Here is a 25,489-nt window from a genome sequence, read left to right as displayed (position 1 = left end):
CAACATCCTTCCTCCTCAGAACTGATAGATTACCAAAGTATGCTGCTGGTGGAAGCACTGTGGTAGGAAAGGTAAAACTGTATCAGGAACACACATCAGGATGAATAGTTGCTCCTTCCAGGGTGGAAGGCATTTTACGTAATCAACTTGCCAACCAACAGTTGGTTGATTTCCTTGAAGGGTGGTACCATGTCAGGGGCTCATGTTGGTATCTCTTGCTGGCAGGTCAGGCTTAAGCAGCAATACTAGATCAACCTCAGTGGGACAGAACCCATGCTGTTGAGCTAATGTCCATCTCAGTCACTGTGGTTACTCTGTGAGCTCATGTCTAAGTAGTGGGATGAGCAAGGGCAGACACTGGATGGTATCTCCTGGTCAAGTCTTTGACCTACTTCTGTAGTGGGTGCTCTCTGGTGAGAATTACTGTGCAATACAGAGGTCTTATCCTTTTCTCCTACTTTTATTTTTTTGCAGTTCATTTATTTTTTTATTTTCTCTATACATATACATGTGTTTATTTGGTTTTCAGTTTTTGCCTTCACAAAATTAAAAAGGCTTAAAATTTAATAACAATAACAATGTTTAAGATAAGGACTAGAAACAAAAACCTTGTAAAGAATCAAGGAAGATAAATACATTCGGAAAAGAAATCAGATGATTGCTGCAATGAAATATTGAACAATAATAATAATAATGCAAAAAAGTAACATTCACATTGTCAGATAAAAGTTTGTCTATCATAGAGTGCTTTGACTCTGAGGTTCAGTATGGAGTCATCAGTTAACTTCTTTTTTTCTTTTCTAAAGTCTCAAAAAATAGATAACTAATATTTATAAATAAAAATCAAAGATAATTTCAAAAAATAGATCATGCCAAATCTTATAGACAATAGAAAAAGAAGAAATACTTCAAAATCATTCTACTTTATCTAAATAACAGCTGATATTAAAATTGGAAAAAATATATTATTATAAAGGAAAATTACAAACATATTTCACTTATAAATGAGGATGCAGTATCTTAAAAGACATATTAACAAGTTGAATTAAAAATTATTGCTCAAATGTACTTTGGTCAAAATTAAATCCAATTTATAAGAGAATTAGTCACTATTTTCTTTTCCTTTTTTTTTCTTTTCCTTCATCTGGATATACCTGATATTAAAATCGGAAAAAATATATTATTATAAAGGGAAATTACTGAGGCAAGAGGATCACTTGAGCCCAAGAGTTTAAGGTTGCTGTGAGCTATGATGCCATGGCACATTACAAGGGCAACCAAGTAAGACTCAAAAAAGTTCCCAGTGGCATGTTCTAATGTTAAGTTTCTTGGTCATGGGGTAGGCTCTGGAGACAAGTCTAGCCATAAGGAATCAAATTTTTCTATGGAATGGGTGTGACTTGTCTTCTAGCAGTAGTGTGAATTCCCTTTGTTACAAAGGTTCAGCCTCATGCCCAGCCATTCCGCTTTCATCTCATTTACGTTGAGCTACCACGTATGCTAGGCTGCTGCATACGAAATATTGGGACCTATACATGGGAATTATACATTTTAATTGCTTACTTCTCTCACAATTTATAATTATGTATATAATTATCCTACTTTTATAGGTCCACCCACATGTCTCTTCCCCAGACCTCTTTGTCCTCAGTTATCAAGTCTGAACAGATTTCTGCCTTCAGTAACATGCTGGACAGGTGGACTTGAGAGGATTATGAGAGTCTTGAAAGCTCTTCTACATTTCTGTATGTGGGACCTAGGAAACGGCACATCCAGGTCCTCTCTGAAAAGCTAAATAGATGGGGTAGGAGGCTGTTAGGGAAAGTAGCATTCAAAAAAGAAAGTTCTGGGCTGGGGGATTGGTTCATGCTTATAATCCTTGTACTTTGGGAGGCCAAGGCAGGTGGATCACTTGAGCTCAGGAGTTTGAGACCAGCCTGAAAAAGAGTGAGATCCCTTCTCTACTGAAAATAGAAAAACCAGTGGGCATTGTGGTAGGTGCCTATAGTCCAAGCTACTCAGGAGGCTGAGGCAGGAGGATTGCTTAAGCCTAAGAGTTTGAGGTTTCTGTGAGCTATGATGTCATAGCACTCTTACCCAGGGTGACAGAGTGAGACTCTGTCTCTAAATAAATAAATGAATACATAAATAAAAGTTCTAGAGTTTGTGAGGGAGAAAAAAATGAGAAAATATGTAATTGGGAAAATGAGATTATTCATCAAGCCTAAGAAGTGAGAGAAGTGTGGTGATAGAATAGACGATAAAGTGGAGAAGCAGAATTGTGAGAACGTTATAGAGGAGAACAATGCTGGAAACCAGTATCTCTACCCAGAGCCCCGCATCCCAAATGCCTGATGCAATTCTACATAAGCGTTTTCTTTTATTTATTTCACTAATGCTAGAAACTGGTATAACTCAGCATGGATGATATGAATTATACATTTTAATTGTATATTTCTCTCACAATTTATAATTATGTATATGGACTGTATTATTGGTATGATTCAAAATAGTTCACTCCATATCCTGTTTCTATGAAAAAGGTGCCATAAAATTTTTCTTCTATATGAATACCTCTTCTATCCTGTTCTTACAGATCTCTAAATGGGTTTTCAGCAGGAAGTAAAAATTAACTTAAAATTTTCAGTTGGTGGCTCAGCACCTGTAGCTAATTAGCTCGGGTGCCAACCACATACACTGGAACTGGTGGGTTCGAATCCAGCCCAGGCCCACCAAACAACAATGACAACTGCGACCAAAAAAATAGCCGGGAGTTGTGGCAGGCGCCTGTAGTCCCAGCTACTCAGGAGGCTGAGGCAAGAGAATTACTTAAGCCCAGGAATTGGAGGTGCAGTGAGCTGTGATGCCATAGCACGGTACTAAGGGTAGCATAAGTGAGACTCTGTCTTGGGGCGGCGCCTGTGGCTCAGTGAGTAGGGCGCCGGCCCCATATGCCAGCCCCGGCCAAACTGCAACAACAACAACAACAACAAAAAATAGCCAGGCGTTGTGGCGGGCGCCTATAGTCCCAGCTGCTCCGGAGGCTGAGGCAAGAGAATCGCTTAAGCCCAAGAGTTAGAGGTTGCTGTGAGCCATGTGACGCCACGGCACTCTACCGAGGGCGGTACAGTGAGACTCTGTCTCTACAAAAAAAAAAAAAAAGTGAGACTCTGTCTCAAAAAAAAAAAAAAAAGTTTTTTTTTGTTTTTTCAGTTAGCAATAAGACATATTCTCTAAATGTCTTTGCCTCTTTGGTTACAAGGAAGGTGCCTGTGGCTCAGTGAGTAGAGCACCGGCCCCATATACCGAGGGTGGCGGGTTCAAACCCAGCCCCAGCCAAACTACAACAAAAAAATAGCCGGGCGTTGTGGCGGGTGCCTGTAGTCCCAGCTGCTTGGGAGGCTGAGGCAGGAGAATCGCGTAAGCCCAAGAGTTAGAGGTTGCTGTGACCTGTGTGAGGCCACGGCACTCTACCAGAGGGCGGTACAGTGAGACTCTGTCTCTACAAAAATAAATAAATAAATAAATAAACAATGGTAGCAATAATATGAACACACATATAGTAATTGTTCACCATGTGTGTGGCCTTTGGAGTCATTTTACCTGGGTTGTAATTCCAGCTCTATCATTTATTGGCTACATATCTTTGGGCCAGTTATGCAATCTCTATAAGCTGCGATTTTCTCAATAGTAAGATGGAAACAAATTTATTAAATGTCTAGAGCTGTAATAAGGATTAAATTAAGTAATCTCTGAAAATCATTTACATAGCATTTTGTTGGAGTTAAATAAATATTGTGATTATTACTGTTACTTTAAAAGTACATATTATGGAATTATGAAATCATAGAATGTTAGGTATGGTATAAAAGGCATTTGCTAGTGAAGAAACTGTTGTTTTGAACATGAATACATATAAAAGTTTACTATTTATACTTACAGGAATCCTTAAATACATTACTTAAACAGCTAGAAAAAGAAAAAAGGAGTCTTGAAAATCAAGTGAAAGACTATGCACTTAGGCTGGAACAAGAATCAAAGGTTTGTTTTTACTCTATTCTAAACAATTCCTTTGAAAGTGCCACTATTTCTAGTGTTATCTACAAGCCTACTATATAATTATCACAAAATGCTTACAAAACTGTTTCCTAAACTATTTTATAAAAACAAGATAGAAACATAAACCTTAACTTACTAATAGTCTTGCTAGTATTACTAATCTTCTCTTAAGTTGAATTCTTTACTTTTTTTACCTTTCACATAGGCTTACCACAAGACCAACAATGAACGCCGTACATACCTAAATGAAATGTCTCAGGTAACATTTTTTTTTTTTAATTCTAAATTCTGAGAGTTTGTTCTTACTATAAATTATGTTTTCCCACTTTTCTAGGCTTTTGTTTGGTTTGGTAGAGAAACAGATGTTGGAATTACAGGAGAAAAGGTGTCAAATTACTAAATGTGGAAGGTGGAAAGGAAAACATGTAACTTTTATAAAGAGGTAAAAGGGAGATAAAAGTTTCCCAAACTAAGAAGTTATTTTGCATATTTGTTTCCTTAGTTATCCCTTTAGTTTGTTCCATAATTGGTAGAATTCAAATAGATACGCTGCTGTCTCTCTGCTATCATGAAATTCAAGGCACTCGGCTTGGCGCCTATGGTTCAAGCGGCTAAGGCACCAGCCACATACACCTGAGCTGGTGGGTTCAAATCCAGCCCAGGCCTGCCAAACAACAATGATGGCTGCAACCAAAATAAATAAATTAATTAATTAATGAAAAAAGAAAGAAATTCAAGGCACTTCACCTCATAATTATGCATAGAAAGGTCTAAGATCAGAATTGTTGTTGGGAGAAAGCATGTACTTACAAATATAGGACTGGAAAGCAGTCAGGAAATTATGAAATAGATTATACATTTTCCAGTTTTTCATTTGCCTTTCAGTTTTATTTAAGATATTATTGGTAATGCAGAGTTTTTGTTTTTATGTTGTCAGAGCTATCTTTAATTTATAATTTCTTGTGTTGTAGTTAGAAAGACCATCTTCATCTCGATGTTTCATAACATTCACCACATCTTGTTTTAGTACTTATATGACATAATATTTTATATTTAAATATTTAATCTGTATTAACATTATTTAGGCATATGTTTTAAGATTAGGATGTAAGTTCAGTTTTCGATGTATGTTGTCCAAATGAAAGTATCTAAAGAGGAGTCGCTATATGAATCCCAGGGAAAAAAATGAAGATTGGCAATAAAGATTTAGAATTTATTAGCATATAAATAAGTAAAGCCATGTCAAAAAAAGAAATGCATCAGTGAGGTGGCACCCATAGCTCAGTGGGTAGGGCTCCAGCCACATACACCGAGACTGGCCGGTTCGAACCCCCAGCCTGGGCCTGCTAAACAACAATGACAACTGCAACAAAAAATAGCTGGGCATAGTAGCTGGCTATAGTCCCAGCCACTTGGGAAGCTGAGGCGAGAGAATTGCTTAAGCCCAAGAGTTTGAGGTTGCTGTGAGCTGTGATGCCATGGCAGTCTACCCAGGGTGACATGATTGAGATTCTGTCTCAAAAAAAAAAAAAAAAAAAAGAAATGCATCAGTGAGAAAATATGTTGTGAAAAGAAGAAACAATCTAGGACATACCTTTAAAGAGCTTCAACAGTGATAGTCAAGGGAAGAACAGCCAAAAAGGGGTGTTGGAATTCTCAAAAGACATAGCTAGGTTAGACAAGGAGGTAGAAGACCTTGAGGATGGGCTTGACATAGAGAGCAGCCTGCTAATCACTCTGCTAGAGTATCTAGAGGGAGCAGTGAAGGAGGGAGAGGAAGAGAGTTAGGTTTGGGATTGGAGCTGATAAGGGAATACACAGAAAAATTTGAGAAAAAAGTCAGGTCTAAAAAAAAGAAAAAAAAGTCAGGTCTACAGTGGATAAAGGGAAACTTGGACTTTGTAGTGTTGATTTAAGTTAAGTGGATAATTGAGACAAGATCAGATCAGTCCTTGTAGTCTCTTGTCCTTATAGTAGACCGTTCAGACTTCACAGTCCTTGGTACTAGCACTGTTTACTCTTGCAGCCTAGACACTCTGATGCCTTTTTCCAGGCTATGTATTTGGAATGTGCTGTTCTCCCACATGCCAATTCCACTTCCTTCAAGGTCTAACACATGTTGTGAGGCCATGACATGCATGATAAAAAGACCACAGACTATACAGCCATTCCAAATTTGAATTTGAATCCAGAATCCCAGCTCTGCTTCTACTGTTGTGTGTGACCTTTGGGGGTCTTAATTTCTTTCCTTGCTAGTAAAAAGGAAATATAAGTATCTTACAAAGTTTTGTGAGTGCTTAGAGCAGTGTTTTTCCACCTTTTTTCTGTCATGGCACACTTGAACCTATCGTTAAACATTCATGACACACTTAAATTATGTTGATCAAAATAAAGAGTAAAAGAAAAAAAGAATATATTTACTGTGCTTTGAACTTCTTTTGAAAATAAGTGCCACAGCACATTGGTTGAAAATCACTGGTATGGAGCCTCAGTGTATGTGAATTTCTGAGTGAGATCCTGGCATATAATAGGTTCTAAATTCCAGTAAATGGTGAATATTCTTTCCTGATCTCCCTGGCCTGTTTCTGTATGGCACAGGCATCAGAATTTCTACTTGCCTTACCCCTCTTCCTGGTCCCATATTGCTGATATGTCTGTTTGATTCCCTCAACTGTAGGCTCCCTGAGATCAGATAGGGTGCCCCATTCTTTCTATTCCTATACTCTTAGTACAAAGAGAGGCATATAGAAAACGTTCAAAACAATTTACTGAACTAAACATAACACAGAAATTTATATTGATCGTAAGCTAAAATATTAAGAAAAAGGTGATATATAAAATATTGATAAAGGACTTTTTTTAAGTTCAAGGTAAAGTCTTTTGCCTTCAAAGCATTCATTTCTCTTTATCTGAAAAAATCATTTGGGTGAAATAATCCTTCTGTCTGACTATACAGAGTCACTGAACATACAATAAAAGCTTATTTTAACAGCTTACCAGGAAGATGTTAATCCTTTCCCCATTATAAATGTTAATAAGAATTTTCACTCTGGAGTGTTGTACAGTGAAAGATGGTTCTGACCATGTGGATACTATGGTGACTAGAAAGGTTAATGGATGATTTGCAGTTTTGCCCATGCTGAATACATAAATCATTGATACTTTGGTAGATAACTTGAGCTGTTTGCTGGGTCTGCTGTTTACACTTCTGCTGCCATCTCTGTGGCTTTGTCTCAGCCTCAGTTCACTGTTTAGATTGAAGAGTTTCCCCATTGTAGGAAGAGTCTCTGATTTGTACAGTATAATATGGACATTGTTTTTTCCGAATACATAGGCACACTACACTGCTACATAGGCAGAAAAACTGACTAGAGTTCATTGCAACACATAATAAACTTAAGTTTTAGCTTCTATTCCTAAAAATATAGAATTTTAGTAATGGCTCTGAGAAACCATTGAATATAATGCTTTTAGCTTACAAATAAGGAAGCTGGTGCTTTTCTGTTTCATTATTAGGAAGTTCTAATTGTTAGAAACGTTAAAGCATCACATAATGCTCTTTATTTTCTTTTCTTGAAAATTCCTTAATTTAATTCAGTCCTCTGAAGAACATACAAGTCTACACTCCTGCGTGATAGTTTTTCAAAGATTTGTAAACAGTTTCCCTATAGATTTTTTGTTTGTCCTGTTTTTTTCTGAGCTAAATACTATTAAGTTACATTAGCCCTTCCTTGTGAAATACACCCCAGACTGCCCAGGTGTTTCTGCTGCATTTTTGGAAAATTCTTTCTTATTACTGTTCATTTAAATGCAGTGCTCCCCATGTTTAAATTTAGTACTTAAGATGTAATCTCAACAGCGTAGCTATTAAAGTTTTGTCTCCAGCACACCAATTTTTCTTCTCTGGTGCCTGAGTGATCATTCCGACATACAGATATTATGCTACTATTTCCCGTTAAAAAAAAAAAAAAAACCTTCAGTTTGGGGCGGCACCTTTGGTTCAAAGGAGTAGGGCGCTGGCCCCATGTACCAGAGGTAGTGGGTTCAAACCTGGCCTCGGCCAAAAACTGCAAAAAAAAAACCTTCAGTTTGCATTTCCCAAAGAATCACAGCAAAGCTCCTTTTCATCATGGCTGTGTGTGTCTCTGCAGCTTCATCCCTCCCTGCTGGCATCCTGCACTGCACAGACCAAATGCTATGGGCAATTCCTGCATGTATCATGCGGCCTTATACCTGATGTCTTTGTTGTTCCTTCTACCTAGAATATATTTTTCTTTAGTTCTTTATTGATTACTCTTTCCATGTGGAGCCCCTCCTGCTCCTGAATTAATTACATCTACTGGATGCTTATAAAGCAAACCTGTATCAAAGCACTTAATTGTAGTTATCTGTTTTGCTGCTTTCCCAGTAGAACCCTTTGTCTTTGAACCTCAGTGCCTAATGTAGGGGTGGCACATAGTAGATAATAACATTTGCTGAATGAATGAATTCCATCTTCTGTTCCAATGCACCCAAACCTGTGCCACTTAGCAAATGATCTAATAGCTTGCAGGTGTGAAATCCAGTTGTCCTACTTTTTACCTTCAAATTTATCCATATCTTGACCTTCCATTCCTGTTCTTCCTCCTGTCTTAAAGAGAAACGATCCCAGATTTCTTCTCAATTCTGTCTACTGCCTCTAGGACTCACTTAATAATTATTTCATCTTAAAGTTTTAATCTCTCTGTTATTGACTGTGGTTTATCTTTTGCTTGCAACATGTCTGACTCTTCCACTGAAACAAAATCAAACTTTTGTTTTACCCCAACTGTCCTCATAAAACTACTGCCTTACCTTTCTTTTCCTCAGCCAAACTTCATGAAAGAGGGAATATATTCACTGCCTTTATTTTTCCCTCCTTGACCTTTTTCGTCTCTTTTGATACCACCAATTGTGCTCTTGACAGTTTTATCTCTTCATAGCCAAATACAATGACTGCTTTTCAAGCCTCCTGCTATTAGAGTTGTCTGAGGTATTTTACACTGTGTCTATGCTCACTGCTCTGAACACTGCCCACGCCCCCAACTTCCATACCAGTACTTTATTCCTGGTTTTTCCTCTCATTTATATCATGGCCTGTTTATCATTGATGATTCTTCTGTTCCTTAAAATTTGCCTTTTTTTTTTTTTTTTATTGTTGGGGATTCATTGAGGGTACAATAAGCCAGGTTACACTGATTGCAATTGTTAGGTAAAGTCCCTCTTGCAATCATGTCTTGCTCCCATAAATTGTGACACACACCAGGGCCCCACCCACCACCCTCTGTCCCTCTTTCTGCTTTTCCTCCCCCTCCATAACCTTAATTGTCATTAATGGTCCTCATATCAAAATTGAGTACATAGGATTCATGCTTCTCCATTCTTGTGATGCTTTACTAGAATAATGTCTTCCACTTCCATCCAGGTTAATATGAAGGATGTAAAGTCTCCATTTTTCTTAATAGCTGAATAGTATTCCATGGTATACGTATACCACAGCTTGTTAATCCATTCCTGGGTTGGTGGGCATTTAGGCTGTTTCCACATTTTGGCGATTGTAAATTGAGCTGCAATAAACAGTCCAGTACAAGTGTCCTTATGATAAAAGGATTTTTTTCCTTCTGGGTAGATGCCCAGTAATGGGATTGCAGGATCAAATGGGAGGTCTAGCTTGAGTGCTTTGAGGTTTCTCCATACTTCCTTCCAGAAAGGTTGTACTAGTTTGCAGTCCCACCAGCAGTGTAAAAGTGTTCCCTTCTCTCCACATCCACGCCAGCATCTGCAGTTTTGAGATTTTGTGATGTGGGCCATTCTCACTGGGGTTAGATGATATCTCAGGGTTGTTTTGATTTGCATTTCTCTAATATATAGAGATGATGAACATTTTTTCATGTGTTTGTTAGCTATTTGTCTGTCATCTTTAGAGAAGGTTCTATTCATATCTCTTGCCCATTGATATATGGGATTGTTGTCTTTTTTCATGTGGATTAATTTGAGTTCTCTATAGATCCTAGTTATCAAGCTTTTGTCTGATTGAAAATATGCAAATATCCTTTCCCATTGTGTAGGTTGTCTCTTTGCTTTGGTAATTGTCTCCTTAACTGTACAGAAGCTTTTCAGTTTAATGAAGTCCCATTTGTTTATTTTTGTTGTTGTTGCAATTGCCATGGCAGTCTTCTTCATGAAGTCTTTCCCCAGGCAAATATCTTCCAGTGTTTTTCCTATGCTTTCTTTGAGGGTTTTTATTGTTTCATGCCTTAAATTTAAGTTCTTTATCCATCTTGAATCAATTTTTGTGAGTGGGGAAACGTGTGGGTCCAGTTTCAGTCTTTTACATGTAGACATCCAGTTCTCCCAACACCATTTATTGAATAGGGAGTCTTTCCCCCAAGGTATGTTCTTGTTTGGTTTATCGAAGATTAGGTGGTTGTAAGATGTTAGTTTCATTTCTTGGTTTTCAATTCGATTCCAAGTGTCTATGTCTCTGTTTTTGTGCCAGTACCATGCTGTCTTGACCACTATGGCTTTGTAGTACAGACTAAAATCTGGTATGCTGATGCCCCCAGCTTTATTTTTATTACTAAGAACTGCCTTAGCTATACGAGGTTTTTTCCGGTTCCATACAAAACGCAGAATCATTTTCTCCAAATCTTGAAAGTATGATGTTGGTATTTTGATAGGAATGATTGAATAGGTAGATTGCTTTGGGAAGTGTAGACATTTTAACAATGTTGATTCTCCCCATCCATGAGCATAGTATGTTCTTCCATTTGTTAATATCCTCTGCTATTTCCTTTCTGAGGATTTCATAATTTTCTTTATAGAGGTCCTTCACCTCCTTTGTTAGGTATATTCCTAGGTATTTCATTTTCTTTGAAACTATGATGAAGGGAGTTGTGTCCTTAATTAGCTTCTCATCTTGACTGTTATTGGTGTATACAAAGGCTACTGACTTGTGGACATTGATTTTATATCCTGAAACATTACTGTATTTTTTGATGACTTCTAAGAGTCTTCTGGTTGAGTCTTTGGGGTTCTCTAAGTATAAGATCGTGTCATCAGCAAAGAGGAAGAGTTTGACCTCCTCTGCTCCCATTTGGATTCCCTTTATTTCCTTGTCTTGCCTAATTGTATTGGCTAGAACTTCCAGCACTATGTTTTAGTGCTGGAAAATTTGCCTTTCTAAGTTTATTTCGTTGATTCCCTTTACCTTTAATGAATTATTTTATTCACTTATGGCTTTAGTTGCCATCTCTGAGGCCATCAGCCTCAGTTATTCCTGAATTACAGATTATATTTACACCAATCACAAGAACTTTTATATTCCACTTTTATATTCTGGAAAAATTTCAAAATAGACAAAAATGAAAATATTATTTTTCTATTTCTGCCTCAGCATACCTACACCTTCTATTTGCTTTGTTTCTTTGTTTTTTTTTTTTTGTTTTTTTTTTTGAGACAGAGTCTCACTTTATCACCCTTAGTACAGTGCCGTGGCATCACAGCTCATAGCAACCTTAAACTCTTGGGCTTAAGTGATTCTCTTACTTCAGGCTCCTGAGTAGCTGGAACTATAGGCGGCTGCCACAACACCTGACTATTTTTAGAGACAAGGTCTCACTGTGGCACAGGCTGGTCTTGAATTTGTGAGCTCAGATAGTCCACCAGTCTTGGCCTCCCAGAGTGCTAAGATTACTGGAGTGAGCCACTGCACCCAGCCTAGCTTCTATTTTCTTATCTACCCCAGTGGCAGGGTACATGTATATTTAGTGTCTACTACAAAAACTTGTAATGATCTATACCATATGGATGATAGGGTTTTTACAGTATTCTTCATAGTTATTTTAAAAATCACATGGACTGAAGGGCTGAGGTAGGGAGATTTCCAGAAGCTTTTAAAAACTTGACAATACTGGAGAAGGCCAGAATTTTCCATCATTCTTCAGCTTCTTTATACATGTTACTAAAGGACTTGGTTAAGAAAGAGTTAATTAAAAATCGACTATTCCTCTTACCTCTGAAATCAATTATGAAGAGGATAAACATTCAAATTTTTTTTTTTTTTTTTGTGGAGACAGAGTCTCACTGTACCACCCTCGGGTAGAGTGCCGTGGCGTCACACGGCTCACAGCAACCTCTAACTCTTGGGCTTCCGCGATTCTCTTGCCTCAGCCTCCCGAGCAGCTGGGACTACAGGCGCCCGCCACAACGCCCGGCTATTTTTCTGTTGCAGTTTGGCCGGGGCTGGGTCCGAACCCGCCACCCTCGGCATATGGGGCCGGCGCCCTACTCACTGAGCCACAGGCGCCGCCCCAACATTCAAATTTTTTAATTTCAGGTTTCTAGCTCACATCAAGTTTCTAAAAGGCAACAGATGGATCAACTGCCTAGAATGAAAGAGAATCTAGTGAAAACGTGAGTCTAGCTGTATCTTTTCTTTCTAATTAATTATATTTGCTTGTGACTGCTACTAACAAAACAGGTGTCCATTATATTTTGGAAGTTGAACTTCTAGATTTTAAAGCAACAGTATAAGATAGCAGATGGCAAGAAAATTTAAAGAAGTTTGTGATCTATGTTCACTATTTTTCACTTTTATTTCAGATTAATATGAGGGTATAAATTGTTTTCATTTCTAAGGTGAAGTTCAAGTTATAGTTGAGCTCTTCACCCAGGGGGCATGCTGAACGCCTTCATATTATGCACATTAGGTGAGATCCTGCCAATTATTTTTACACTTTTGTTAGATCCCAGAAACATTTTTCGTCTTCAAACATGATATGATCTTACTTTTTTTTTTTTTTCCTTGAGACAGTCTCACTATGTTGCTCTTGGTAGAGTGCTGTGGCATCACAGCTCACAGCAACCTCAAACTCTTGAGCTTAAGCAATTATCTTGCCTCAGCCTCCCACGTAGCTGGACGACAGGCACCTGCCACAACTCCTGGCTATTTTGTTGTTGTTGTTGCAGTTGTTATTGTTTAGCTGTCCCAGGCTGGGTTCAAACCCGTCAGCCTTGGTGCATGTGGCTGGCGCCATAACCACTGTGCTATGGGCTCTGAGCCACAATCTTACTTTTTTGTTGCAGCCATCATTGTTGTTTGGTAGGCCCAGGCTGGATTCAAACCTGCTAGCTCATGTGTATGTGGCTAGTGCCTTAGCCACTTGAGCTATAGGCACTGAGCCAATCTTATTTTTTAAACTAAAATAACAGTGTGTGCCCAAGAAGAGCTTAAAACTACACTATTAAAAACATTATAAGTACAAGTATACCTTCAAGATTTTGTGAGTTTAGTTCTAGACTACCACAGTAAATTGAATGTTGCAATAAAAACATGAATATTTCCCAGTGCATTAAAATTATGTTTAGATTGGTGTAATAAGTAGCTCATACCTGTAATCCCAGGATTTAGAAGGCCAACCTGGAAGGATTACTTGAGCCTAGGAGTTTAGCCCGAGCAACAGAGCAAGACCCTTTCTCTAAAAAAAAAAAAAAAGGTTAATTAGCCAGGTGTGGTAGTATGCACCTGTAGTCCCAGCTGTCCATGAGGCTGAGATGTGAGGATCACTTGAGCCCAGTAGTTTTGAGGTTGCTGTGAGCTGTGATCACACCACAGTGCTCTGGAAACAGAGCAAGACCTTGTCCCTAAAAACAAAGAAAAGTTATGTTTACATATCACTGTAGTTTATTAAGTATGCAGTAGCATTGTGTCTAAACAACAACAATGTACATATCTTACGTAAAAAAGACTTTATTGCTAAAGAATGCTAAATGATCATCTGACCTTTCTGGGAAGTCATAATCTTTTTTGCTGGTGGAGGGTTTTGCCTTGATGTTGATGTATGCTGACTGATCTAGGTTGTGGTTGCTGAAGTTTGGAGTATGGCAATTTCCTGAAATAAAACAAAGTTTTCTTTGATGATTGATTCTTCCTTTCATGGAAGGATTCTCTGTAGCATGTGATGCTGTTTGATAGCATTCATTTTACCCACACTAGAACTTCTTTCAAAATTGGAGTCACTTCTCACACACTTTGCTACTGTTTTGTCAACTAAGTTCATATAATGTTATAAATCCTTTGCTCTGTCAATAGTGTTCACAGCATCTTCACCAGGAGTATATTCCACCTCAAGAGACTTACTTTCTTTGCTTATCCTTAAGAAGCAAAGTTCTTATCCTTTCAAATTGGTCGTAAGATTGCAGCAATTCAGTCACATCCATGGACTCTACTTCTACTTCTAGTTGTCTTGCTATTTCCACCACATTTACTGAAGTCTTGAACCCCTCAAAGTTGTCCATAAGGGTTAGAATCAACTTCTTCCAAACTCCTATTAATATTTCTATTTTGACCTCCCCCAGTGAATCATGAGTGTTTTTAATAGTATCTAGAGTGGTGGTAAATCTTTTTTTTTTTTTTTTTTTGTAGAGACAGAGTCTCACTTTATGGCCCTTGGTAGAGTGCCATGGCATCACACAGCTCACAGCAACCTCCAACTCCTGGGCTTAAGCGATTTAGAGTGGTGGTGAATCTTTTCCAGAAGATTTTCAATTTCCTTTGTCCAGATCCATCAGAGAAATCTATCTATGGCAGCTGTAGTCTTAAAAATCCATTTCTTAAATAATAAGACTTAAAAATAAAGATTACTCATTGGTCCATGGGCTGCAAAATGGATGTTGTGTTAGCAAGCATGGAAACTGTTAATCTCCTTGTGTGATCTCTCTATCAGAGCTCTTGAATGACAGCTACACTGTCAAGGAGCAGTAACATTCTGAAAGAATTCTTTTTTTCTGAGCAATAAGCCTCAATAGTGGCCTTAAAATATTTAGTTAATCATATTGTAAATAGTTGTGCTATAATCTAGGCTTTCTTGTTCCATTTATAGAGCACAGGCAAAGTATATTTAACATAAATCTTAAGGGCCCTAGGATTTTCAGAGTGGTAGATGTATATTGGCTCCACCTTAAAGTGACCAGCTATGGTAGCCCCTACCAAGAGAGTTAGCCTGTCCTTTGAATCTTTGAAGCCAGATACTGACTTCTCCTATCTAGCTTTGAAAGTCCTAGATGGCATCTTCATCCAATAAAAAGATGTTTTGTCTACATGAAAATCTAATTTTCAGTGTAGCCACTTTGATCAATTATCTCCACTAGATTTTCTAGATAACTTTCCGCATTTTCTACATCAGCGCTTGTTGCTTTACCTTACACTTTTATGTCATGGAGAGTTTTCTTTTTTAAACCTTATGACCCAGCAGGGCCCAGTGGCTCATGCCTATAACCCTGGCACTTTGGGAGGCCAAAGCAGGTGGATTTCTTGAGCTCAGGAGGTCAGAGACCAGCCTGAGAAAGAGTGAGACTACCTCTCTGCTGGGTGTAACAGTAGTGCCGGGAGTCTTAGCTACTTGGGAGGTTGAGGCAGAAGAATTGCCTAAAACCAGGAGTTTGAGGTTGCTGAGGCTATGATGCCATGGAATTTTGGCCTGGGCAACAGACTGAGACTCTGGTTCAAAAAACAAACAAACAAAAAAAAAAACCCAACAAACAAAAACCTCATGATCCAACCTCTACTACTAGCTTCAAAATTTTCTTTTACAGCTTTCCCACATCTCTTGGTCCTCATCAAATTGAAGAGAGTTAGAGCCTTCTTCAGAGAACGGGCTTTGAGTTAGACTTTGGCTTCAGGGAATGTTGTGACCGGTTTCACCTTCTATCTAGGCCACTAAAAAAACTTTCTGCATAGCAGCAATAAGACTATTTTACTTTCTTCGTTGTTGTTGTTGTTGTTACAGTTTGGCCAGTGTCGGGTTCGAACCCACCACCCTCAGTATATGGGACTGGCGCCCTACTCACTGAGCCACAGGTGCCATCCCTGTTTTGCTTTCTTATCATTCTTGTGTTCACTAGAAGTAGTCTTTAAAACTTGGCTAACTGGTTGGCTCCAGAGGCCTAGCTTTCTGCCTTATTTTGGCTTTTGACATGCCTTCCTCACCAAACTTCCTTACTAGCTTTTGAGTTAAAGTGAGATAAGTACAACTCTTCCCTTCACTTGAACACTAAGAATCTATTGTAGGGTTATTAATTGACCTAATTTCAATTTTTGTCTTAGGAAATAGGGAGGCCCAAGAAAGATGGAGAAAGATGGCAGAACGGCTTGTTGATGTAGCAGTCAAACACACTCACCACTTATCAATTAAGTTTGCTATTTTATATGAGCAGTTTGTGTTATAATAGTACATCAAAGATTTATGAACACCATAACAGATATAATAATAATGAAAAAGTTTGAAGTATTATGAGAATTATCAAGATATGAGACAGAGACACAAAATGAGCACCTGCTGTTGGGAAAATGGCACTGGACTTGCACAACACAGGGTTGTCACAAACCTTCAATGTGTTAAAAATGCATTATCTATGAAGAGCAATAAAGGGAAGTACAATAAAACAAAGTGTGCCTGTGTTATTAAAGTGTCAGCCTGACCCTTTTTGGTGAGGAAATATGTTCATTGGAGTAGACATGGAAATAAATGTAAATGACAGTGCAGTTTGAACTGTATGTATTTTTCTATGTAATCAAAACCATTTTAGGATAAAGAACAGAGGAATGTTTTATGGATTGAGAATGTTATAGCTACCCATAATTTTTCCTGGTCCCATACTAAATACACATAGTAGAATTACTCACATAATCCTTGTTTTATATAACCTTATATCCCACATAAGGGAATATAACTTAACACTATAAAAATATTAAACCAAGGTGTAAATTAGTTTTATAAATCACAGAATCCTTTTCAAATAAGGGCAATGTAAAAGGCACTCAAGTTATACAAAATAGCAAAATTCATTAGTGAACATTAATGAGATAGCAATATTTTGTTCAATATTTGGCTGGATGGATCAAATTGTATTTTCTTGAATAGTCATAAATGATTTAAATTATAATTCATTATGTTTATACATTTTCATCATTGGAAATATAACATAGTTTAAATATTAAATTCTGATAAAGGACTTCCCTGTAAAAATTATCATACATTATGTCAGGGTTTCTAAGACCACTCCCATATTTAATGATTTACTAGAAGAACTCAAAAGGATTAGCATATATTTGTATTCATGACTAAGATTTATTCTAGCAAAAGGATACAAAGCAAAATCAACAAAATCAAAAGGTTCATGGGATAAAGTATGAGAAAACTAGACTTAAGCTTGCAAAAGTCTTCTCCAAGTGTACTCATATGGGACACATGTATTCCTCTAGCAGAGAGTTACGACAACAGGTGTGACAGAACTTCCCTTCTACCAGGGAAGCTCATTAGATACTTAACACCTAAGGTTTTTATTAGGTGCAGATCAGGTAGACATCCTCTGCCTAGGTATACCTAAATTTCAGATTCCCAGGTGATCAGTATAAACCATATTGTGTTTTCAAATAGTATAGGCATTGTGAATCATTCTTATCACTTAGGGAAAGTTTTATATCATTGTAGGGAACTGTTTACCAGTAAGTTCCCAGACACCAGCCAAAGGCTAACCCTGCAAGCAGGCTTTTATAAGCACAGCAGTGTCAAGCCTGCTATGTTAACTTCTTTCTGCACAATCACTTTAAATGTGCATAATTTTTTTTTATTTTTACATTTATCTTCCAGTTCAAACCTCTTTCTAAAAGATACTACCTCTCTTATTCTAATTTGCTTAAATAGTGGAGGAAATATTTTGAAAATAAAAATAGAACTTCATTCTAATTAAATATTAACACATGAATGTCCAGGGTCTGACAATTAAGTTCATGAACTTTCCACCATGAGGTTTCATTGGCAGCACTGTACAAACAGCTTGGTAAGGTTTCTTAACCTTGGTATATCAGTGTCTTTCTTTACCTGAAGATAAAGACAATATTGAAAGGAAGACATTTTGATGATATTCAGGACATCAAGGGCAATATAATGACAACTCTGAGAAGAAGCCATTCCAGAAGAAGAGTTCCAAAATTGCTTTGAAGCGTGGATTAGATATTCACACTGGTGCATAGCTTCCCAAGGAGAGTACTTTGAAGGTGACAGTAGTGATATTCAGCAATGAGGTATGTAGCACTTTTTGTAGGATGAGTTCATGAACTTAATTGTTAGACTTTGTATACAAGTATCTCACTAGATTGTAAGTCTGTGAGAGGCAGTTTGGTGTGCATTGAATACTGTTGTGAGTTGAGTCTCTGGAGAGTAGGCACAGAAATAGGAACCAACATGCAGGAAGTTCCTTGGTGAGCATTCTTAATATTGGTACCTATGGGGAAGGGATGGAGCCAGGTGCAGAAGTGTCCAGCCTGCTGCCTGCAGGCCTCATGGAGATTACTTGAGGATCATTTTGCTTATCTGTGGTGCCAGATATCATAAAAAGTATATATGGAATTTTTCTTTTGTTCATCAGCTTTCATTAGTATTTGTGTATTTAATGTATGGCCCAAGACAACTCTGATTCGTTTTTGTTTTTGTTTTAGAGACAGAGTCTCACTTTGTCACGCTGGATAGAGTGCTGTGAAGTCACAGCTCACAGCAACCTGCAGCTCTTGGGCTTAAACGATTCTCTTGCCTCAGCCTCCTAAGTAGCTGGGACTACAGGCACCTGCCACGATGCCTGACTATATATTATTATTTTTTGTTGTTGTTGCAGTTGTCATTGTTTTAGCAGGCCTGGGCCAGGTTTAAACCCACCTGCCTCGTGTGTGTGGCCAGCGCCCTAACCACTGAGCAACGGGTGCTGAGATGACAACTCTGATTCTTACAATGTGTGGCAGAAAAGAAAAAATGTTGGACACCCCTGGGGGAGTAGGGCTGTAGTGAGCCTCAGTTTCACATACTAGAGTAGAAAAAACACAACCATGATATCTAACATTAAGGGAATAATTCAATAAACTATGATGATATTATGAATTTGTAAAAATCACATTCTAGGATAATACATAAGTGACATAGAAAAATGCTTAACCGTATGTAATAGTAAATAAAAATTATAATACAAAATAGTATAGTGAGATTATGGAAGATTTATATTTATACATTTTGGTATTTTATATCAAAATATATGTACTTTATAAATCATTTTTAATTTTATATTAAAAGAGAAAAATTAAGAGAAAGTCCATTTACCAGATAGACTATGGAAATCCTCAAGTCAAAATAGCAGTATAAATATTTTTGTAATTAATACAGTAATAAATAGTATTTAAAAAAAATAGAAGCAAGGTGATATGGTAGTCCCTCCTTATACAGGGGGAATACCTTCCACAACCACCAATTAATGCCTGAAATGATGGAAAATACTGAATCCTATACATACATACTGGGAATACTGTGTTCTTTCCTATGCATACATACCTCTGATAAAATGTAATTTATAAATTAGGCATAGGGACAGATTAACACCTAATAATAAACTAGAACAATTATAACAATATACTGTAGGAAAAATTATTTTAAAATATCTTATTCTGTACTCACCTATTTTTGGACCATCGTTAAACATGGGTAACTAAAACCACAGAAAGTGAAATTATGAATAAGGGAGACTATTGTAAATGAAAATTTGTACTGGCTGTGGAGTAGACAGACAAATTAATTTTTGCCTCTACCACTTAATTCTTTAATGTAGCTTAAAGTAACCATTCTCAGGCTCAGTTACGCACCAATTAAATGGGGATGATGAAACTCAAATCGAATGGTTAGTATGAAAATTAAAGATTATTTTAGAATCCCTAGTTTAATAAACATTAGCTATTATCATTATTACTCTTCTACATATGGTACTTTATTGAATGTAATCAGCAAAGTACCAAATAGCAATAGAAAAATACATATTACAGAAATGAAACACAAGTAAAAAATGTATACACTGTTACGCTAACATAATCTTGCAAGAGGCTTAGCCACTATTGTTTATTTAAAAACCACAATACTCAGGAGTGTAAAATGATTTCTGAACTTTTTTGACTGTTGCTGATAGACTTAGTATACACACACATGTATTTATATAGGTACAACTGAAACAATTCATGAAAAACACCTACGCTTACTATGTGAGATGCATGGGGATATTTCCTTTCCTTTTCTTTTCTTTTCTTTGTATATGTTCATTTTCCTCTTCTGTTTCCTTTCCTGTTATTTTATATTGCTATTGTAATTTACCAAATCAATCCACTAATAAGTTGCATCCTACAGTTTCAAAAACGCTGTTCTAAAAGATTTCTAGGAGATTAAACATATCTTAACAGTGAAGTACCTCAGCTTTGTGATTAGTATCATGGTATCAATTAGCTCTTTTAGAAATGAGTTATATTTAAGAAACTACTTGAAGTATCTTTAAAGTAACAGAAGAGCATTTAATACAGTAAGTAATATCTTTAAAGAGCTATTAATTAAATAAGATATAATTGAATGATTGTGATTAATTCCATATTCCACCAGGGGATGAAATTATCCTTAAACATTGTTAACTAACTAAAAAGCATTTTAACAGGAAGTGGTCTATTCCTAAGGTACAACTTTTAAAAAATAATTTTTACATACATACTGAGATACAATTCACATACCAAAAACTTTACTCTTTTAAAATGTAAACTCAATGATTTTTATTTTTTTTAATGATTTTTATTATATTCACAAGGTTATACAACTATTACCACTAATACCAGAACATTTTTATCACTCTGCAAAGAAACCCTATACTAATTAGCAGGCAGTCAGTTAATCCTCTTTCTCCCAGACCCCTTGCAATCACTAATTTGCTTTCTGCCTCTATAGATTTCTCTATTCTTATTATTTTGTATATAGTCATGCATCCCTTAACAATGGGAATACCTTCTGAGAAGGTACTGAGCATTTTCTTATATACTTTTTGCCATTTCTATACAGTTGATCCTACATATCTGTGGATTCCACATCTGCAAATTCAGCCAAACGTAGATTGAAATAAAAAAATTTATACAAATAAGCTATTTGCATAGCATTTTCTTTGGATCAAAACCAACTTAATTTCAATAATATACGAAAACTCTTATTTCATATAACTCTATCCCCTCCTCCTTACTTTATACTGTTATTGTCATCTTTATATTTTAGTTCCACCCAACAGATTTATTTATTTATTTTAATTTTTTTTTTTTTTTTTTGAGACAGAGTCTAACTGTGTCACCTTCAGTAGAGTGTTGTGGCATAACAGCTCACAGCAACCTCAAACTCTTGGGCTTAAGTGATTCTCTTGCCTCAGCCTCCCAGGTAGTTGGGACTACAGGCGCCCTCCACAATGCCCAGCTATTTTTGTTGTTGTTGTTGTTGCAGTTGTCATTGTTGTTTAGCTGGCCCAGGCTGGGTTCAAACCCACCTGCCTCTGTGCATGTGGTCAGAACCGTAACCACTGTGCTACAGGCGCTGAGCCAATCCAACAGATTTATAACTATTGCTTTATGTAGTTAGTTTTAAATCAGGAAATTTAAAAAGAATTACAAACAAATAATACATTTTCCCTGTTTTTTATGTTTACCTAGGTAGTCACCTTTGCCATTTTGTTTTTCCTTCGTGTGGATTTGCATTACTGTCAAATGTCATTTTATTTCTAACTAAAAGACTCCTTTTAGTATTTCTTGCAGGACAAATTTTCTAATGATTAATTCCCTCAGGTTTTTCTCCCTAATCTTGGAATGTCTTAATTTCTCTTTTATTTTATAAGGATAGTTTTGTTGCATATAGAATTCTTAGTTGAAAGTCTTTTTTCTTAAAGTGGTTTGTTCTTTGAGTTTATCCTGTTTTATTTCTTGAAGATTACAATAAATATCTAAAGAGACTAAAAAAAAAAGAAAGTCTTTTTTCTTCAGTACTCTGAATATTTCATCTCACTGCTCCCAGGTCTTTAGGGTTTCCAATGAGGAATCAGTTAGTATTACTAGAGATTCCTGTACAAATGAGTTGCTTCTCTCTAGCTGCTTTCAAGATTCTCTTGGTCTTTGGTTTCTGATAGTTTGTCTATGATGTGTCTGGAAGTTGACCTTTTTGTGTTTAGCCTTCTTGGAATTTGCTGGACTTCTTAGATTTCTACATCAGTGTTTTAAATCAGATTTAGGAAATTTTTGCCTACTGTTTTCTAAATAGTCTTTCTTCCCTTTTCTCTCTCCTTTCTTCTTTTATGATACCCATTATGCATATGTTGGTACACTGATGGTGTTTTATATATTTCTGAGACTTTATTCATCTTTCTTTACTCTTTATTGTTTGTTTCTTGAACTGGCTTATCTTAATTGACATATCTTCAACTTAGGCTCCCAACTTGAATCTGCTATTGAACTCCTCTAGTGAATTCTTTATTTCAGTTATTTTAGTTTTCAACTCCAGATTGTCTGTTCTGTTGTTTTTTAAGAATAATTGTTGTCTATATTGATATCCTTTATTTGGTGAGACATCATTCTCATACTTTTGTCTATAGGTATGATTTCCATGAGTTCTTTGAACATATTTAAAATGGTAAATTTAAAGTCTTTGTCTAGTAAATCTATTGCTGAGAGTTCCTCAGGGTAGGTAAGTATTTATTAATTGCATTTTTGTCTTGTGAAGAACAATGCTTTCTTTATTCTTTGCATGTCTTATAATATTTTGTTGGAAACTGAACATTTTATATAATGTAGCCACTCCGTATATCAGATTTTCTCCTCCCCTCCACAGTTGGTTGTTGTAACTGTTTTGTTGTTTCTTGTTTAGTGAATTATCTGAATTTTGTTTTTCCTTCGTGTGGATTTGCATTACTGTCAAATGTCATTTTATTTCTAACTAAAAGACTCCTTTTAGTATTTAGTATTCTATAGAGTCTATAGTCTTTGTCATGTGTGGCATCTGAAGTCTCTGCTTAGTTAGCTTAGTGGTGAGCTAATGATTGGACAGGGATTTCTTTAATGTCTGGGCTCTGTGTTTGTGTTGGGGCTATTTTCAACACTGAACCACACAGATTACAACCCCACTTTATTCTTCGCTTTCTGTTTTACAGAGTCCCAAGGCCAGCCAGAGGCAAGAGCCTACGGCCTTCTAAGGTCTTTCTTGAGTATACATGTAAGCGTGTACACAGTTACACATGTGTGTAAGTGTTCTAGATTTCAAGAAATATGTAAATATGTTGGAGTTTATTAGCACTTATTTCTCAGCTTTTCCTTTTAAGCTTCCTGGTTAGTTTTTTATTTCTTGGTTTGTTTTTATTTTTGTTTGGCCTCAACTGTTATCTATGGAGTTAGACAGCTGTGAAGTTAAGATCAGTTTCTAATTGTTTAAGCAACTGCCCCTAGGGAAAAGGCTATTTACACTGGATCATCTCCAACTCAGGTCAAATAAAGACAGCTTTGTAACTGGATCTTTCAGGTAATCATCAGACTGTTTATATAAAGAAAGAAAATTCTCTTAGGAATGAATGAGACTTTGAAGGAGTTCCAACCTCATTCTACCTCTTAGTGTCTGCCAGGCTACTGATTTTCACTGAACTTGTGGGCTGTCAGTTTTCAAGGCTACCAAGGAGCTGGGGAAGTGTGTGTAGGGGGAGAATTGAGTGGGTAGGCATTAGGGTAAGTTAAAATGCTACACAGATGTAATCTTACAAAGTTTTATATGTTTGTTTCTTGTTTTATAAATTCTCCAGGATTTCTGTAAGACTTTACTTAATTCCTAAAGTTCTGAAAAAGTTGCTTCTGACATTTTTGCCTATTTCTCATTCCTTCTGTAGAGAAGAGGGGAAAATGACAAGTCCTTACTTTGTCATTTTTGTTGACATCACTCTGTAACTAAAATATTTTTAAAAGTACATTGCAGGGAATTAAAAAGTCTTTTTGCTATCTCAAGTAGGAGTGTAAGGAAGGTTGGCTTTATAAAGATATGTAAGTCAAGAAAGGAAAAATGATCCCATGGAAATCTAAGAATAGGAATTTGTGGGTTCTTATTGCTTATTGTCCTTGCTATACTTTGTGACCCTCCTCTATTTTCTTAGCCATTCAAATTAGTCTATTCAAATTCCAAGGGCAAGTATCAGAATGGTCCATTTCATCTTCAGACAACACTGATGGGCCGTTTCCAGTCTTTGGACTACCTATGCATGAGTTGTATGCCTCAGTAGCTGGGGTGAGATGATGCAGTATAAAATATGGCTACTAAAGATTGCATTGTAAGCAAAAAATATACATGGGAAGATTTTCATGTGACGGATCCTGGACTGGGGGAATTGGGTGCAACATGCAGTTCTCCCTATGTGGCATATAATGTTTCTGTTACACATACACAATGATGACTGAAAAATCATGATTAATGTTTATTTTATTTCAGGGGAAGGTATAATCCAGTTGATCAGAAGATGGCAAATGGCAAGAAAGGACCAGTAAAAAAGATTACAAAATCAAACCATCTTCCAAAACTCAATCCATGATTTCAGAACTTGTGGATTTCTATTTCTTCCTTTTTTTCATCTATAATATCCATCTTTTGAAATTAATGTTCAACACATTTTTCAAGGAATGAAATAGATAAGAAAGAAAAACAAAATTTATCTTTAGATGCTTTTCCAGAAGTTTTTTCCTTTGACTGCATGTAATTTTCCCTAGTGACCCTAAAATATCTAATAGAACTGCTTGTGATTTTAAAAATATCCTGGGTAACCTGAAGGTTCACATAATTATGCTTGATTTTAATAATATATCCATGCTCTGCTCTGATAGTAACTTTGCTATGGTTTTTAGTGGGCTATTAGCTAAAAACGTTGAGTTCATAAAAACTTTTTGGTACTTTAGGCTATAGCATGCTCTGTTTTTTAAACCCTATGTTTAAACAAAGATGTAAATCAAATGCTTTTTAAATTTTGATTTGAAATATGGAAACAATCCTCATTCATGAATCAGCTGTTTAGAGTCCCCATTCTGCCATGAACTTTAGAGATCTAGGACAAGTCCCTTCACTTCATCTTTATTTCTTATACCTATGAAATGATTAAGGCAAACTACACAATTTCTAGAGTTTTTTGCCATTCTAGAAAACAAATACTTATTTAATCACAAGGTTCTGTCATATAGTACCTGGTGACTTAAGTCATTTCATCATGCATATTAATTTTTGGTGATGTACTAGATCTTTGGACCAAACTTTCCAAGGGTTCTAATACTCAAGTCCAGAAGGAGATAGAATGAAGATAAGAGAAGGGTTCTTTTTAGACATTTGTAAAATTTATGGAATTCTCCTAATCATTTTTAAACTGTTTTTGCCATTTAGATGATTTTTGTAACCCTTACCTAGGTCTGGAACATACAAAGAACTTACCCATGTTAACAAGTGAAATTATTAGACTTTATATTTGCAGAAATCACTCAGAGGTAATCTAGTTTCTAGCTAATGGTATTTTT

The 25,489-nt window shown here is 36.5% G+C and overlaps 1 protein-coding gene across 1 annotated transcript in view; it reads left to right on the top strand.

Moving 5' to 3' along the window:
* SOHLH2 (spermatogenesis and oogenesis specific basic helix-loop-helix 2) overlaps positions 1-25,489 on the top strand; it is a 140,328-nt gene that overhangs the window by 39,930 nt on the left and 74,909 nt on the right. Inside the window, 5 exon segments of the mRNA XM_053563894.1 lie at positions 3,943-4,041; positions 4,265-4,318; positions 12,416-12,496; positions 12,593-12,606; positions 14,352-14,367. Coding sequence (XP_053419869.1) covers positions 3,943-4,041; positions 4,265-4,318; positions 12,416-12,496; positions 12,593-12,606; positions 14,352-14,367 — 264 coding nt within the window.

The sequence above is a fragment of the Nycticebus coucang genome, chromosome 15, assembly GCF_027406575.1.
Source record: "Nycticebus coucang isolate mNycCou1 chromosome 15, mNycCou1.pri, whole genome shotgun sequence".
NCBI classification, from domain to species: domain Eukaryota; kingdom Metazoa; phylum Chordata; class Mammalia; order Primates; family Lorisidae; genus Nycticebus; species Nycticebus coucang.
The sequence above is the reverse complement of the archived record's forward strand: the minus strand, read 5'-3'. Positions and strand labels throughout refer to the sequence as shown.